The 19,241-nt window shown below is 34.4% G+C and overlaps 1 protein-coding gene and 1 pseudogene across 1 annotated transcript; one reads left to right on the top strand and one right to left on the bottom strand.

Annotated features, from left to right (window-relative positions):
- The first annotated feature begins 105 nt into the window (after window positions 1-105).
- Window positions 106-18,956, top strand: LOC119075047 (annotated as a pseudogene).
- On the bottom strand, window positions 8,421-9,402 carry LOC119075049 (zinc metalloproteinase nas-8-like). Its single transcript, XM_037181444.1, has 3 exons — window positions 9,267-9,402; window positions 8,772-9,210; window positions 8,421-8,714 (listed from the first exon to the last, which is right to left on the bottom strand). Exons 1-3 carry the CDS (start codon window positions 9,342-9,344, stop codon window positions 8,479-8,481), a joined length of 753 nt encoding a protein of 250 aa, XP_037037339.1. The 5' UTR covers window positions 9,345-9,402; the 3' UTR covers window positions 8,421-8,478.
- Window positions 18,957-19,241: the final 285 nt, after the last annotated feature.

Genomic DNA, 19,241 nt, shown 5'->3' on the forward strand with positions numbered 1-19,241 from the left:
CAGTAATTAATATTAATAATATCTCACCTTAACGCACATAATTGCCAACACAATAATAATCTTGTACTGATACGAAGTTTTTTTCTCTTTTCACTTTTACACCAGATTCGCTTGGCAAGCGATGAATTGAGCTTTGATTTTATGCCAGATGTCACAAACAACGTCACCAACCCAATAAAAATTCCGATTGAAAGTGCCACAAAATGGCATGCCATCGAACTTTCATATAAAAATGGGAAATTAAGTTCACCGTTGATTACAGAAAATCGCAATCGAAAATGTTTGGTTTATCGTTGAGCATTGGTCATAAAGTAATAATTGGTAGCAGTTTGAGAAGTGAGTACACACACATCCACACACACATTGCATGTCCTTGTGTCGTCGATGGGATATATATTGAATATTTTTTCCTGTCTGAACAGATCGACAATCCGGTTTAATTGGTTGCATGCGAGATTTGGAGATAAATGATGTCATTATTGAACCGAGGTATGTGGTTAAAACGGAACGTGTGGTCGGTGAGGTTGCATTAGATAATTGTAAATACATCGATCCGTGTAAACGGCCCAATACATGCGAGCACGGTGGCAAATGTTTTGTGAAAGATGATAGAATAACGTGCGACTGTCGGGGTACAGGATATATTGGGAAAAATTGTCATTTTACGAAATATCGAAAGACTTGTGAGGAGCTAGCATTACTGGGATACACGAAACCCGATGTCTATTTGATTGATATTGACGGCAATGGAGTGTTTCCGCCAGCACATGTGAAATGTGATTTTCAGAGTTTGGAAAATGCAACGAAAACTATTGTCGAACATAATCTTCCCAGTCAATTTGATGTCAGATCAGCTAAAGAAGAGGACTTCAGCATTAACATCAAATACAGAGAATTTTCGCCGGAAATGTTACAAGAGCTGATATCTCATTCGCTATATTGCACCAGCACATTAAATACGACTGTTATAAAGCTCCACTGGAACTGCATTCGTTTACATGGTTTTCATCGTCAGATAAAAACAATACGGTCGACTACTTGGGCGAAGTTAAGAGGTAAAATTGTTTGTGTATTTTTGCAAATTACATCAACGGTTCATAAAATGCGAAATACGTAAATTTGTTAAGAGGTTCGTGTCCGTGCTCGGTAAATCATACTTGTGAAGATCCGAAACAGACATGCAATTGTGATGTGAAAGAAAACAAATGGTTCGCAGACGAAGGATTTTATTCAAATGCACAAAGTCTGGGCATTACCAATATGTATTTCCTGCAGCAAAAGGATTTGGAGGAAGAAGCAAAGGGAAGAATTACATTGGGCCCGTTAGAATGTGTGGAAACAAGTAAGCAATTTAGTAATATTTTAGTGAATGCTCAGGCTTAGAGTCGATTGAATTTAAAACGTTAAGATATTAGGGATCATTCACAATACATTATCAATACATTTTTGGGTACACAGGTACTCGTAATTCCTGGCGTGTGTACTTTGTGAATAGTTCCTTCAGATATGGACAAAGTAAAATGTCTTCATCGGTCACCGTGTGAAGAAGTAGGAAGAATGTCTAACAAAAGAAGAAATCGGTTATCAGATTCACAAAAGGTTTACTTTATTATTTATGTAGTGAAACTTTGTGAAGGTAAACTGTTTCCGAACCCATTTCATTGGTAGAAACATTTAAATGACAGCGGACGATTTCCTTGAAACCAGTACGGAACACGAAACAACTAAAATCAATTGAAATCGTAGTAAAGTGTTGCGGTAAGCCCCGTACGAAACCGTATATATCCAGTGCGTACACGCATGAACTTAGAACCTAATGCGATATGTACATCAAAATCTTGACCCATTCAACCCACTTTTCTCACCTTCGAATTCAAGCCTCGATTCAAGCGTATAATTGTGATTACGGAAAAAAACTTTCAAGATCGTTTAAGATTTGTTTCTCTACCACTCTAACTTTGCATTTACTCGGGAAGTGCGGTTCAATTGACACATTGAGCCTTATCGACCCGAGTACGTTGTACGAGCCTCAAAATTGGCGAAAACATTTTTTTTGTTTAAAATAGAATTATGCCATTAGTATTGAAGTGTTAATATAACTTGATGAATATTGATTTCGGGTCTCAGTCGGGAAAATTCTTTATACCGATCTTAACTATTTAAAAATTTATTAACTCTTGGTTTTCATTACAAACCGATAGCCTACGTACTTAACACTTTGTAAGGCTAGAGTTTGAAACCCATGTCATATTTTTAAACGCACGAAAAATTTTTTGCTCTGACAGTTTAATTTTTGAGCATTGAAAACTTTCCACTTAAATATTTAAAAAAAATAAAATTTCTCCCGTCTCATAGTGTAATCCTAATCCACATCTCTACCTCCATATTTCCCAATTTCTCTATTATCATTCATTAGAAGCGAACACACATATTCCCCGTGTGCAGCATTTGTAAGATAAGACTTTACAATTTGCATTGCATTTCTGCATAATTGCTTTAAAAATAAAACTCCAACAATGATACTCCCTGCTGTAGAATGAACTACTTCATTGAAGAATATAAGTGTTAAAGGATTTATATTCAACTCTAAACATGTAACAACAACAGTGTAGCACTATTCTATGGATGGATGTTTTTGAACAGAACTATGCTCTAGCTAATTGTTTTGAATAAAGAAAAACGTAAGCTCATCTAAATTTATCCAGATAATTCATTCCGTTTTTTTTCTCCATTGCTACAATGTTGATTTTTGTTTTGTTTGATTAAATGTAAAGTTACTTTGAAAGCATTCCATGTCCAAAGAATATCAGTGGATTAACCTACTCAAATTCGATTTTTTTATGAAGTTGAAACGTATACCATTTACTGTTTAATTGAGAGTTAGCACATTTACAATTACTATTGTCTGTCAAAGCTTAAAGACTGAATTCAGAAATTTGCATGAAATCATTCAAAAGATTGCGTCCGACACATTTCATGCCTTGCAAATACCGATCTGGCTAGTCAATTCAGCATGATATTATGGTAATCCACCTGCTGTCATTTCATATGCTATAAATATTCAAAGATGTACTGTGGATTTACCTCTCTTGATAGCAGTACATGCATTCATGGCACAAGTCTGTCCGAGTCTGTATTCAATTTCAAATTTTAATGAAACTATAAATTGATATAAGCCAGTGTCATGGCCCATCAGCATCAACATCGCTTAGCTGTGACATGTCTCAGGCACTTTCAATTATTGAATTCCATGACCTCATCGCAATGAATTTACTTGTGCAACTTTCGTGATTTATTTATTTAACTTTTTTTTTCAAATTGGTTAGATACCCAAAAGTTTGTGGTTACCTTTACCACTTCACAATCATACATTGAAGTGCCAGGATGGCGTATGGGTGACATTGCATTTTCATTTCGAACGACTGGTGAAAAAGCAATTTTGCTCTTTCAACCGCCCATACGTGCGTACTATCCATCGTTTATGGTAGCGCTGACTGGTGACTATCAGCTAACGTTCAACTTTACATTAAGTACTGGAACAACTCGCGAACTTGTTATTAATTCAAATCGCAAACTGAACGGTGGTGAATGGCACAAAATTTGGATTGATTATAATGAATACCACGTACGATTTATGATCAATACGGACTATCAAATGATAAATTTAAGACCGGAAGAGGAATTCGGTCCGTTTGAAGGCAGCATGTTCATCGGTGGTGCCACGGCGTGAGTTTGAATATTAATTATTTTTAAAATTACATTTCTCAAAGCTCCATTTCGCATTCTAAAAAAATATTTTCCTTCATTACAGAGATTTGTTGAAGAAATTATCGGTGAAACAGGGACTAATTGGTTGCTTCCGCGGGCTGGTAGTGAATGGAGAAATTCTGGATATTTATAATTACATGTCCGTTCATTTGTCGGAAATCATTAAAGACTGTAAACCATCGTGTGTACCTAATCCCTGTAAAAATGGAGCGCATTGCAGAGAATTGTGGAGTACATTTCAATGCGTTTGCAACAATAAATACGCTCATATCGGACAATATTGCGAGACGAGTAAGTATTTGCGTAACTCAGTTCGGTGACTGACTATACACTCTTACGGCGTCATAAACGTCGGCGAATGAAGTTGCTAATTTAAGCTATTATCTCAAGCATTCAATTTTTTCTTCAAAAATTGCAATAATGTTTCCTTCCTTTCTGTCTCGCACATTGATTTATTACAAACGATGGTACGTATTCCTTGCCGTTAATCGAAAAAGAAATTTTCTCTTTCAGATATAAATGAAAAAGCACTGACATTCATAAATCGTGAATCGTATCTGAAGAGAAACTACTTGAGCAATAGCGATAGTGAAAAAGATATGCTGCGAAATATTTTCCAAGACAGCATTCTAATTAATATACGAACGTATGATTCACATTCACTCGTCCTTTATGCTAATGATCACTTTAACAATTTTGTACATTTATACATAACAAATTCAAATGAAGTTGTATACCTGTACAATTATGGCGATGAAATTGTAAACCTCACGATTGTACACAACGAATTGAGCAGTGGAAAAAGTATACAAGTGGCTGTAATTAGAACAGAGGCTGAAACAACGATGCATGTTAATGAGAAGCACATAACAGTTGAGAAGGGATATCGTTTGCTTCAAGAATACTCAAACAGACCATGGATGAATCCGGAAAAAGGTATACCATTGTTATGCTTTATGTCTTGAATGTTACATAAGTATGTATAAGGATATAAAGATATATATACCAGCTCACGGAGCCACACATAAATTAATACAGAAAACAGTTTTCTATTTCAAAAATATTTTGCTACGAACCGAAACAATTATGCCATTCAGTTGTTTCATTTGTTATTCAACGTGTTTCGTACGGTTCGATTACATTCTATACCGAAATGGTTGAGATTTCAGATTGAACTAAACCGCATCTACTATGATATATGAATACATGATACATCTTTAGGTGTTTGGATTCGAGGATGAGATGATGGGTCTTCTCCATTTTAATATTCAATGTAGAGAAATTAATGGGTGTTGCTTGGCTGGTCTTGTAATAAAGTGGTCCGATTAGCCGAACTTAAAGCGTTTAAAGGTGAAGGTAGATTCGAAAATTCTATTCGATAAGAAAAACAATGTTGAAAATGAGATTAAAATCTTATTTTAACCACCACATCATTCACACAATCTAATATGACTGTGATACCGAATGAAAATGAAACATAAAAGCAACGTAGATCCATAAAATCTTGTTCTCGTATATTAAGTGCTCGTTAAATCAATAAAATTTCCACTGAAAAGTTGAAAGCAAATAACAATCTTTAGCGCATTAAGGAAACTACCTTACGAAGCCCATTAAGGCACCAGTGCTGTGTTGTTAACTATTCCATAACAAGTTTAATGCAATAATAACTTTTCAACAATGAATTGAATAACAACCGGCGCTGCGAATAAAACGATGTAACGTGTGTTGTTTGTGAGCCTCGAAATTTCTAATTTTCCCGCTTCCCCTTTATTCCATCAATTATATTGTTTTTAATGGAAACAAATTGAAATTTTCAATAGAACTCTTACATAATCATCGGCCACCCGCACCACCAACCGAATATTTCCAATTTAATGTTGGCGGCTACGATACAGCAAATCTTTTACGTACCAATTCCGGCATGCCCGAATTACAAGGATTTATTGGATGTGTACGTGGTCTTAAAATTGGAGATAACTTAATTGATCTGGCTGTGATTGCTGAGGAAAACATTGCTCGCGGTAAGTGTGTAGTTAGATTTTGTCATATGCTTTTCGGAATATTTTATTGGCCACACCCGTACCACGTACACAATTTATGTTCATGTATTATTACGTTGGAAATACAATGTAATAAAAGAGTATTTTATCGATGGCAAATAAATATTTTTCGAATGAACAATTTCGACAATTATGTCGGTTAATGTTCTGTGGTTAAATTAGGACAAAGGAGATGTAGATGCTTGCACAGAAAACATTTTTTTTTCTTGTAATAAAATATTTCCGTAATAAATGTTTGGAGGGTGATTTGGATTCTTAAATGGTTGGAACGTTACTTTGGCACTTAAAAATTTTTAAATTTTGTGTTGTTTCCGCAAGAGTACTATAGAATTGCGATTTATCTACTCAAAATGGAACTTGTTCGTTGCGACATACTAACTCTTTTGGTTACATTATTCTCTTCCAATTTGTAATTACAAAACTTCTTCAGTAAACTGTATCCGTGAAACAATATTTGTGTCGATGATTGCAGAAAAACCGAATTAAAAAATCTTTTTAAATTACTGCCAGCGTTTCTTGTTACAGCAAACATATGATTACTTTTTCAAACCAATTTCTTTTGTGTATTTAGTATTTCATACACAGAGTATGTCGCTTGTTTGTAAACAACGCAGAAGTTGGTGGAGAATCTGTAGAATTCAGAAGAAAGGCATACAAAAACTTTTCATTGAAGCATACAGTAGCGAAAGTTTTCTTTATCAACTTGAAAAATAATTGAATTCGCCTTAAAATATTAAATTCAAACTTCGTGTGAATAATTTTACTTTATTAAGTTGCAAAAGCACAAGCGGCAAGCATAGCAGATCTACTACTTCATTTGACCCAAGTAATTTTCAAGTTATTAATATACCTAAAGTAGTTATCGATTGCCAGGCAGGCAGGATTCCAATTATTTCAAATCTCGTCACCATTAATGAATGATATATTTACCTTCAATTCGAAAAGTTTTCTATCGACTGGCCCTTTAAATGTTTAAAATCATGTAACATTCCGGTGTCAACAAGCGGTGAAGCCATTCCGTTCATCCCTCCAAGCCATGACACTATACTACATACTGTAATGTTCACATTTAAACGAAAGTAATTTTGCACGTTTGAAGTCATTACCATTAAAACGTGGCAAATATTTGATTTTATCATCCATAACCATCATGCTCACGCATTGCTCAAAATCCCATCTCACATTACGTGTTGGATTACAATAAAATCCCATTCAACCAATTCGACATTTTCAAACATGAACATAATCGTCCAATAAAATAAATATTTTTTTGATTTTTTCGCGAAAATTTCAGTTTCGGATGGTGTACTACCTAATTGTCAAGTGAAATGCGATGCAGAACCATGTAAAAACAATGGAATTTGTACAGAAAATTTTGCTAAACAAGAGAGCTATTGCAATTGTGAATACACGAGTTTTATGGGTGAATTCTGTATGGAAGAGAAGGGTGCAGACTTTAGTGGGGGTGAGTTGGATGCTGAAAATTTCCGTTTCTGTTTTCATAATAGTTTTAATTCAGAGTCAGCGCTTATGCGAAAATACACTCTGGATGGAGCAGTGGAAAAAATTAAATTACAATTGGCATTTTCGAGTGGTGACTTGAGACGTGCCAGTAGAGTCATGTTGCTTTTACAAACTGAAAATGACCGAAGCTATTATCTAATGGTAGCTATAACATCAGATGGGTTTTTACAAATTGAAGAAGATAGAGAAGGATCAGCATTTAGTGTAGTAATTGAAAGGAACTTCTTGAACAATATTCGCCATTCGGTGTACTATCAGCGCACTGGTGATGATGCAATGCTGTTAATTGACAGAGAACAAGTTTCGTTGGAACCGAAAGTTGTTTTAGCATTAACTCAAGTGGCTGATATTGGCAGTAATTCGGTACAAATTGGTGGCGTTAATACAACGGATCCACGTTTTGCTGGACTGAAAAGCTACAGTGGGTGCCTATCAAGTCCGTATAAACAAAATATTCTTTTCATAACATGACCCACGAAACAAATGGTAATTTCGTTTAATTTTGGCAGATATTTTCATTCAAGTGAACAATTATTCGATGAAACCGCTCGAGGAGTACATGCTGTTCACGAATACGGGTGCTGAAAACATAACGGTTATTAATTCTCAGGGTGTCCGAAGTGCACAATGCAGCATGGAATTTGATATAACGCAGAAATTTGTGCCTGAACCGTCACTCAATTTCAGTGTGGTAATTATTTTTTGGATTATATTGTGCGGCTGTATACAAAATATAATGAGATTTATTGTGACGAACGATCCAATTTAATTTCACACACCAAATTACGCATGCTTCGTGCAAATGCATATATAATGATTGAATATTAACATTCCCGGTTAACTGGTGTACCCGTTAAATTAATTTTTTTTAATCTACGGGCAAATTGCTTTATATATTAAAAAGTCAGATCTTTATAATGTCCGAAAAAATCAAGCTTTTTAAGCTTCATGTAAGAAAATTATGTTCTATTTTCTCCTTGCGCGCTTCGATCCTTAACACTTCTTGACCAAGTAGTTGTTTCTTCCTTATTCACACATCAAGTTTACTTTTCATCCCTTTAATGTTAACACACGGAAATTGCTCGTGGGTTTCAAATCCCATTATTGACTTTCTTTATTAAGCAAACTACAAACAATTATTGAAGTACAATTGCGTCTTTAAGATATCAATTTTACTTAAATGTTCGGCCTCACGATGAATTTTATCAATAGATCCGTCACGAAGGGTCATTGATGGGCGTTTTTTGTCATTACTTTTGGCAAATGCAAAATAAGGATACTGCATCACGCTGCGAACGTCATACGGTGTTCGAAGTGAATTAACTTGTCTCCGATCAAATTGATCGAAGGCAAAGTGAAAAGCTATAAAACGTAACCATTAGCTCCTGAAATGTATCTCAATATCAAAAGAAAAATTACCCGGATCGATGTTGTTAAAATGAACTGTGATGTATTCGCTACGATCAGGTCTCTGATGTTCATGATTGAAACCAATTAGATGACCGAATTCATGAATCATTGCTGCTGGTCTCATACATTCACCAAACATTTTCATCAATTGTTTGCCGCCCGATCGTCCCACGTGACAGTAGCAATATGACGAGGTGCCATCATTTGGCGTTATTTCCACATAGGAAGTGTCAGAATGTTTTTTCGGTGTGAATCGAACGCAAGTTTTTGATTGCCATTCATTCATTGCATCCATAATTATTTTGATGTCAGCTTGAGAGTACTCTGGACTGAGTACGTACGGGATTCTGCCTTTTGGCCAGCGTTGTGACGGGTTAGCCCAGAAGTTCTTGCCCTTTGGATCACCTTTTACGTCATTTCTCCAGAGTATATTGGTGTTGTTAGAGGTCTGAAAGGGGAAATTTTAAATTAGAATTGGGAAACCCAATTCAAGCGAAACCTCACTTCTGAAATCGCAGGTGCTGCATATACTTCCGCCGTAAAGTAACTCAAACACCCCAAGAAAATAACGAAGAAATTCATTTTTGAGCTACCTTTCACTGTTAAACGAACCGAAAAGAATGAAGGTAACCTCAGAAAGCACCGGCATTTTAAATATTCCCAAATCAAATTGTGATATGAATTTTAATAGCTTGATAGCACTTTTTTAAACCGGTGTAAAAACGCCGAAAAATTAAAAAAAGAACATTTAAAAGTCTGCACAAATAAATACTTTGACTAGACCTATTACTACTTTTTACAACTACTTCTTTGCTTGACTTGCGATTAACGGGAAAGTTTTTTTGATGAAAAAAGTGCACTACCAGTCATGTATATAATAGAAAATCAACTTACAATAGAGGAAAAATGAAAAATGAATTTATGTAATCTTCCAGCAGCGGTTTCAGCAACTCCACTCTCGTAAAAAGAACATCTAAAATCGTATAGGGTAAAAAAGTTTTCCAGTGGAGATTTCGGTTTTTTTTTTCTTGTAAATTGTTACTTACAAAACCAAAAACTATGCCATGGTGGTGGATATTATCTTTGGAAATGAATGTTTATGACTGTGGTTATTTATGTTATTATAGTAGACGAACATTAAACGGTTAAATGGCTGAAAAATCTAGTTCACATTTATCTACTAAATGCCCGAATGGGTCATTACCCGAACAAGTTTTTTTTTATTATTTTTTATTCTAAGCAAATATCATAACTTAGTTTTACGGGTTTTACGACATGTCCCAAAAGTTACCGTTATGTTCGGTCGAACATTGTTTTTAGTGGGGTCTATATCTTGTAAGCGATATGAAAGTTTTGCCCAGTGGAGCAGTGGATGAGTAATTGAATATCTCTTTAGTATTTGGATTAATTTTAATTTAAGCACATTCCATTGGTGAGCAAGGGGATAGGCCTATGAATTTTTGGTGATAATAATAGTATAGCGATTTACCATCAGCGCAAGTCATTAACACTATGCCATAATAATGGTGAGGTGTTGAATCAATTATACTAACATCAAATTTCTTCCAAATTTTGTAATTTTTGCTGGTTTCTAACACCTTATATCTACATGTTCAGAAGGGAAATCTGCACTGAGAAAAAAGATTACGTCTGACACGTATAAAGTGTGGTCAGGAAGTTATACACCTGACACATCTTTTTTATCAGTGTAGAAAAATTTATTGAAATATCAACGGCCATTCAGGTATAGGTTCTTAGACTTGTTGAGAATTCGACAACAGCTCAAAACTTTCTCTATAGTTCTGCTAAGCAAACTAAAAAAATTGATATACCATCAACATCAGTTAAGTTCTGTTCAATAGGTGCTACATTCTTGCACATCCAATAAAACTATTATTATGACAACCTAGTTATCGTTCAAACCTGAAGTGCGTGCAAATTGTGACTTTAAATTCTATTAGTTAAAAAATTTCGAACTTAAGAATTTGGTCTCTACGCCATGTGAAAAAAAAAGCATCAATATCGTTATATGCATAAAGCATAAACGTTTGCATAAAGAAATATCCACTGTTCAAAAATAAAAGCAAATCAGAATCGAATTTAACTAGAAATTTGAAAGTAAATTTAAGTTGGTAAGCTTAAGTTCTGGCTTAGTGTATCTTCTACGTAGCATGAAAGTAAATAATATTTCATGGTGTAGGAAACTTAAGGCCTTTGTTGTGGAGTCTTTAACATGAATTTTTCAGACGATTTTCCATATTTTAAACATTTTTGTATGTTGGTCGAAGACCACAATAATTCGGTACTTCGGTAATTCTCAAAACTTCTGATAAAGTGAGACAAACTTCACGATGAACTGTAGTGTATTGCCTGGCATAGATAAGTGTACATAATTTCTAATACACACTGCTCCAATAACGTTTCGTTAACAGCTTCACTTTTAACATTTGAGCGATACTTATTAAGATAGTAAAAATAAGCATAACACAGTCACATAGAGTTCGAACCTAATTCATACCTTAAATTGAAAACTTTTTTTTTAAATTAAAAACTTTTTATTGAAACATCATTTAAGCTACAACATTATGTTTCCTACAACCTAATGCAAGTCATCAGCTAAGCTTTAGCTTTTCAAACTTTAAATCGTTCTTTTGTTCTGGATTTTCAAATCGATACGACGACGTTGTTTAATATCGAAGTGCACTTGTTGTTTCACAAATAAAAGAATTTTTTCAAAGAAATAAAAACTTCCCATGATTGATCTTAAAAATAAAACAAAATGATTGAAAACAACGACATGATTTATGTGAAAGAAAACTACTTTGGATATGAAATGATTTGTCTGATAAATGCAAAATAGAAAAAAAGAAAATCCGGATGAATAGTTATCACTACTCTAGTAAGACATAGCAGTAATTCATCATGACAAATAAAATTTATCGAAACATTTTCCAATTAATGCATCCCCAAGGCGTCGGACAAAACATGGGTGGAAAATGAACCAGAACGCATATCGTATAAATCACAGCACGTTGATCCATCACAAAAGGAAGAAAAAACTCAGGTCGTGTTCATCACATTGACAACGCTATTTGTCGTAATTGTGATATGTTGTATTATTGAAGTGTATCGCACAAATCGAGCCCATCGAAAACGAATAGAACGAGAAACAGATGAAAGTATTATATGGTCTAAGGAGCAAGCGACAAAACTGTTTGAATCACCGAAACCTTTCAGCTATAAACCGGTGAGTATAATGGCATTAAATGGGATTTTGCTTTTAAAAATTGAGTAAAACGGTTTTGTGTATTTTATTTTTGTTTCGTTTTTGTATTGTTACTCTCTTCAGCACCGTCTTCACCCCTTTTTTTTATTTATACTGCTCCATTAGAGCACTTTTCGCTACTGAAATTCGAAACGTTTGCAAACTGACAATGTCCATTTTGCTGAATTCACAGGTTTCCTACGATGATAAGGGAGACTCACCCAAAGGTGACGCTGAAATAGTTGGTATCTTGAAAAATGGTAGTTCAAATATCCAAGCAATAACTCCATCAACCACTACAATCGGTAATGAACGCGATAATAAGTATGATGCGGAAGACAACAAGCTATTGGTTAATGGTAAAGTAAACGGAGTGACAGGTTAGTAAAACATAGCGAAGTATAAAAATAGTATTATATAAATCATCTAACGTTATTACCGTACGCCATAATTGTTTCTGTAATGGACTGTAACAAACAGAAAAATTTCCGAGAAAATCATATTGAAAATTACACGCACACAGGGCTTTCAATTTGAGTTTGTTTGCATTTAGAACAGATTAGATTTCGCTTTTAAGCTTTCAAAGCAAAATAAACATGCAAATGTTCTTAGCCTTGTCAGTTACGTACAGGAACCATAATATTAGTATGCAGTTTATTTACATGACTCTCTGTCCTCGTGGGCTTTGCATTTTTTAACACTAGACTTTCGAATATGAAAAATCACGTCAGCTAATGAACAGCACATTTCATCGGAACACTTATTTCTCTAAATCCATTTTTTAAACAAACTTGAAGTCGAATTTACAAACACCTTCATCCTAAAAGAGTAGCTGCAGTAGGGCTTTCAAGAAAAATGTTCAGTTTCACCAGTAAAAGGAAACGTACGATATCTTTCGAACGTAGAAATTGATGAAGGAAAAAATAAATTAAAATCGAACTGCTGACGCTGACCTAGATACGTAACATGGCAAATTAAACATTTTTCACAAAAATGTTTACTGAATTCTCATTTTGTGAAGAAAAAAAAAATGCTTTTTCCATTGATAGAGTTTTCTGAGTGCAATGTACTTGCATGTTATCGTTCGTTATTTATACCTGATGTAGTGAACTAAAAGATACATAAACCTGTTACAGTCGATATGCATATGCCCAGTATTAATATCGGATCTATTACTTCATTCGATCAAAGTATTTTTAATCTGTTTATTTCAAATCTTGTACTTCAATTGTTTAACATGCATTTTACTATATAAAGGACCATATTACCCAGAGCTTGTCATTATTTTTGTTGTCGTTATCGATAACAGATGAATAGTCGTATGTGACAGGTTAGTTATTATCCACTACATTTCATTTTTTTAGAAGCGGCAAGCGTATCGATATAAATGTTACTTCTATTGTTTAAATGTCGCTTAGAGTTTGTTACAAAAGCGTTTCCTTTAGTAGTTACATTCAATAGATTTCTTAATAATCCAGATCGTATCGATTAATTTGATTAAGCTTTGAAATATATATTTGATGATCCTGTGGTTCCGACCATTTCAGTAGTACTGAATCAGTATCTATGATACAGACCCGTCAAGAGAAATGTAGTTTTATTGATCTGTATATTGTCACAAAAATAAAGCGACTACAGCGGGTAGAACCCATTTTTTAGTCGTTTAGGTATTCATTACTTAGATAGATTTGGTGATTTTTATCTGGATTCTCATAAAATTGTAGACTTTTAGTTGTCTTCGCACAAATTTGTTAGAACTTCGTCAACTGTGAAACCTTTCTTCTTGGTATTTTTCTAGATTTGGAAAATGAACGTGACAGCGAATCTTCAGCGGATGATGACGAACACGATGATACTACCTGCGAAGACGAGGGCTTGTCAGATAATCCGGTAACTAATTTAATTTGAATAAAAAAGAAATAATTGAATTGGGCTGTGGTGGGTGGCGGAACTTTAATTGTACAATGAAATGTTTTTAATGAGTAAGAGAACATTTGTGATACAGACATCACACGATCTTTCAGTGAAAAATAAGGAAAAAATAGAGTCATTAACATAAAGAAAAGAAAAAAGGGAACCCTTTCTAGGAAACAACGTACTTCGTTACAAACGCCAAAAGAAAGAAAAAAAAATGCAAAAGAAATTCTTGGAAAAAAGTACGTTTTGTACGTACACCATGTTAACGTAATTACATGAAAGGCACAAGAAAAGATGTAAAAGAACTGAAAAATACCACACGAGAATTTTCTATAATGTTGTTAAGTTTCTATGCTATAACCGACTGGATGTGAGATGGAAAAGGGGCGAATCCACTCTGAACCCTGACGCTCTAATAGCTTCATTAACAATACGATGAAAAGGCTGAAAGGCGGGTATATAATGAATTAAAGTCATAAACTTTTGAAACATTTAATTTTTCCACATTTTTTCGTTTTCTAATTTTTATCATAAAAGCTTTCAACGACTTCCTTGTAATAAATTAATGGTTTTGTTCTTCCAATTTTTAAAACATGAACTTTAAAAGAGAAAACTTAATTATTTGTTAATGATATCAGCTTTGTTTTGCAAGCCGAGCTTATACAGTAGATAATGTTATTGTTATCTTTACAACACGAAACCTTCTAAAGCAACTTAAGCCATCGTATTAATGGTGTGTTTACAAGCGAAACGAGATAGTAAATTAATGCAATTTTATTTTACATTTTTTTAAAAGGAAGACTTGGGTTTTTCTTGAAGATATGCTTTTTCATAAATTGAGGGAAATTTTAATGATCCTAATGTTTTCTGTACCCATTGTCCTTGTTTAACACTTTACACCATTGTTCAGGATCATTGACGAGAAAATACATTGTTTCTGCAGTTTAATGGCTGAAAAGTAAACGCCTTCCTTCAATAATCATTGACTGATTATCCCTACGGCTGTAAATGTAATAGTTAGTGAACCTGAAACTAGAAATCTGAAACTATTCATTTCAGAACAAAGTGGATGTCTGCGTAAATTGGTTCTATGAACGGCGTAACCATGAATAGAAGATATTTCTCTAAGATATTATAAGTTTACCACTAAAGTCCATTCACTGCCAACTTTAATTGAAATTTATCTCCAAATATTTACATTCCGTCCGTATGTGTCTAATCGAAATACGTTTTAAGTCTGTCCTAATGTAATTACATACTATTATCACTGTGGCTATTCGCACGCGCGTCCGAATAGCCATTACACTTTGGATTTGACTATTCGCACGCGCGTGCGAATAGCCATTCCACACTGTAGTAGACTATTCGCACGCGCGTGCGAATAGCCATTGTACATTGAACCTGACTATTCGCACGCGCGTGCGAATAGCAATTTTACATTGGATTTGACTATTCGCACGCATCCACATTCAAAATACGTTTAAAAATATTTTGAGATCAGAATTAACTCGCAATATGAAAAACTTACGTCACATTAAATAATCAATTTTCTTTTAATTAATTCAAAATAAATAAAGTAAAAATATCGAAAGGGTCACAATAAAAATTCCTAGGGAATTTTTCCTTTTAACGACCTAATGTAACGACAAAGCGTTTCGTTCGATCTTAGGGAATTGTTCAATCGAGAAAATGTAATCGCGTTTGATGAGACTAACTAATTTTGCCTCCTACGAAATTTAACGTACGATGTATATATTTTTCATATTGGCACATTCATTGTTCCACTTTGGAACAGATCATTTTTTGGTAGAACAAATGGAACATCTCCATCTGAATTATATATTGAAAAATATGGTGTTCGATATTGGAACAAAAAGGTTTTTTCTTTGAACACTTGAGTTTTTATTGGAACATTTTAATGCTGACAATATTGAAATGTCTTAAACTTCAATATTGAACATTAAAAAAATTTTCTTCGGAAATTTTTTCGTCAAAATGTTCTATATAGTCCACGGTGCACTGCCTTTGCATGATCAATATGATTATCTGGACGAGCGCTACGAAATTCAAGAATGTTTTGGGTGGTGACTGAAGAATCTTTTTATTGCTCAAGTTTAATTTTAATCACTCACTTTTTATGACTCCTTTTGAGCCATTAATCGTAAATAATAATTCTGTTCTGACCAAATCTTGAACCCATGACACTTAAACTAATTGCTCATGTATAAATGAAGACACTCTTACATTGCCGTTTCTTGATCTATGAGTCTTACGAGTATTGGCTATTCGCACGCGAAATCGAGCGCCCGTGTAAAATACGAATATGATTTTCGCGCCGCGCGAAAATCATATTCGTATTTTACACGGGCGCTCGATTTCGCGTGCGAATAGCCAATACTCGTAGGCTTAGCTATTCGCACGCGCGTGCGAATAGTTAATTCCAATGTGAAATGGCTATTCGCACGCGCGTTCGAATAGTCTTCTACAGCGTGGAATGGCTATTCGCACGCGCGTGCGAATAGTCAATTACAATAAGGAATGGCTGTTCGCACGCGCGTGCGAATAGCATCAGCCTACTATTATATGCCAACCCTAAAGACTTCCGTTATCGCCATCATTTAACAGAGAATTACAATTTAAATCTCTTTTAACCGACCATATTATTCACTCAGGTAATAGATACGATAAAATCGCCTCATCTAACCGCATTAAATTCATTACAAACACGACCACGCCAGAGACAAATATCATGGGGTCCACCACCCCCCATCGCTCAGAACAATACGACACAATTACCATTTAAAATCGACGAAACACCATCAAACAGCCCCACCTCACATCATTTATAGCCCCAAAGAAGATTGGTTGTTGTATGTAAACCGTTATACGGATATATATAAAATATGATGGTTCATGATGTTTTATACACCTGCATTTCAACGTAATTATTTAAGGCAATCGCAAAACTAAACGACACCAAAATCACAAAAGGTTTGGGAATTCTTCTAATGATTTATTGCAACCAATTTTTCATGATTTTACGTAACATGAATGCTCCTGACTTTATTATTTGAATGGAAATTGCCACAGAGGAAACAAATATAATTGATTGATCCTTTTGAATGAAAGCTGTCTTAGGTCAGTCGAAATAAATTGGAAATTGGAAAAAATGTCACAGAAAAGGTTGAAATTGTTTACTAAAATGTTGTGAGGGTAATTATTGGTTGATATGGTGATGCCCATGTTCACACTGGATAAAATGTTATATCAGATGCCGATGCTGAACCATAATGTAAATCTACTTCCGTCATGGGTATTTCAATTTTATTTTCTTCTTTTTAAAATTGTTTGATTGCTTTCGAAAGCATAAACACTGCAACATACTAAACATAATCTTAAAATGAAGTCAAACAAAATGAAATATTCGTTTCCTAAGCTATAGTCGACAAGTGAATTACAATTTAAAGAAATGTAAAATATGTAAACACTAGTAACGATTTGCAAATCTTACTTATAATTCCATTATTTCGGCTGAACTATTTATCTTCCTTTCTATGCAGCTTGTTCTCGCCCTCAAAATAGAGGGAGTATTGGTTCTACACCAGAAACTGGAACACCGCATGAATTTATGTGTCTGTGCAAAACTATACTTCCATCTGTTTCTTTTCAATGAATGCAATGGAATTCTTTTCATTCAAGAAGCATATCAGTCTTCAGCAAATATTTATACAAATTCTCAATCGTTGGCTTTCGACAAAGGATAAGTTTAAATAAATATTTCACATTCACATGTCTAGTGTGTCGATAATGTTTTGTCCTTTCATAAAGCGTTTCTGATTTATAGCTTTCCACGTTGATACTCGACATGTTTCAGCAATTGATAGAAGAATTGTACTTTTTCACACAAAAAAAGAAATTATTGATGTCGATGACACGTATATACTTATACTATCTCTATCTTATTGGTGTGTACCCGTTTGTCGATACTCCTATTTTTGCGACAAAACGAAATTGGATATATTTTCTATTTAGGTACAATTTTGTGTATATTTTCTACTTTCGACGTGTAGTTGATAGCTGAAAGTTTCCGCAATACTCGTTTCGAGTGTGCTTTTCAGCAGGTATAAAATCATAACTTAAAGGGAAGGTTTTATTTCCTGAGTATTTGCCGGTGCCTGCCTCGTACATATATTTGTTGCATTTTATTTTGTAGTATTTGCAGTCATTGTGGAAACCGTCGAATATTTTTATTTACATTTACACACAATATCTGTAAAAATGCCAATTTTTTAGACTGTTAGCCTTTTGCACATTACTGCATATTAGTTTCGAGGACAAATTGCATAAATGCACACTGCACAGTGCACCTGCTTCAACATTTATTTACATATTAAGATTTGAACGCCGCGCGTCAGAAATAATTGAATTCCAATTTAAAACGAAATTTCTTTCGGTTTCCTCTTCAAACAACAAAATACAAAAATGATGCAACATATTGCTTTGTAGATTAGTAAAATTGCTTTGTATACGTTGTACTTTAACTTCTTATTCTTATAAGTATACTTTTACACCAACTAACCCAAACACAATACAGAACACTTGCTGACACAATTATTGTTTTCTTCAAAATAACAAATATCGCAGGACGATTACACAGATGAATTCGACTACGTTCCAGATCTACCTCAACTCACAAACCGTTCACAATACTTCGGAAGAGATGTAGATGCTAACAATTACAACCAACACCCGGACAATCCATCCGCACCGATGGTAGTACGACGCCAACCGAAATCACCAGTAACCAAAGTGTTCGTGAGCGAGGATCAACGGCAATTTGATAATCCAATTAGTTATTTAGGAGGCCCACATTTAGAGCCACGTAACCGGAAAAGTCTGGACTCAGTTCTGTCAATTGATTAAAATTAGTGTTGTAGGCCATTTCCAAATAATCTAAGCTTTTACCTCTGTAGTACTGGTCTCTCTTAGACATTTTGCGAACAGTCATAAAATATATATAAATTTTATCAAATTCGATTGGATAGCACTAAGGGAATGGAAAAGGATAAGAGGTTCCTATAGAAATTATTTCAATGGTACTACTGGTGCGTTCATTATGAACGTTTGTAGGGGTTATGTCTGACCAAATATATGGAGACTAGATAAGACTCTCAATTTAGTTAACATACTAACTAACCTTTATCTTGAAGCTTTCCATCAGCTCACTTAGCCTTTATAATTGCCAAATTTACATTATGTTATCCCTGTAATCCTTGAGTTTGACGTATTTATAAATT

Source organism: Bradysia coprophila, unplaced genomic scaffold, assembly GCF_014529535.1.
Source record: "Bradysia coprophila strain Holo2 unplaced genomic scaffold, BU_Bcop_v1 contig_154, whole genome shotgun sequence".
Lineage (NCBI taxonomy): Eukaryota > Metazoa > Arthropoda > Insecta > Diptera > Sciaridae > Bradysia > Bradysia coprophila.

What these genes read in the sequence shown, in the direction of transcription:
- LOC119075049 (XM_037181444.1), bottom strand. Translation starts at nt 9,344, where the DNA reads ATGAATTTCTTCGTTATTTTCTTGGGGTGTTTGAGTTACTTTACGGCG. An exon ending in CAGCACCTGCGATTTCAGAA is followed by an intron (nt 9,211 to 9,266) that starts GTGAGGTTTCGC and finishes TTCCCCTTTCAG; the next exon opens with ACCTCTAACAACACCAATAT. An exon ending in TTTTAACAACATCGATCCGG is followed by an intron (nt 8,715 to 8,771) that starts GTAATTTTTCTT and finishes TACGTTTTATAG; the next exon opens with CTTTTCACTTTGCCTTCGAT.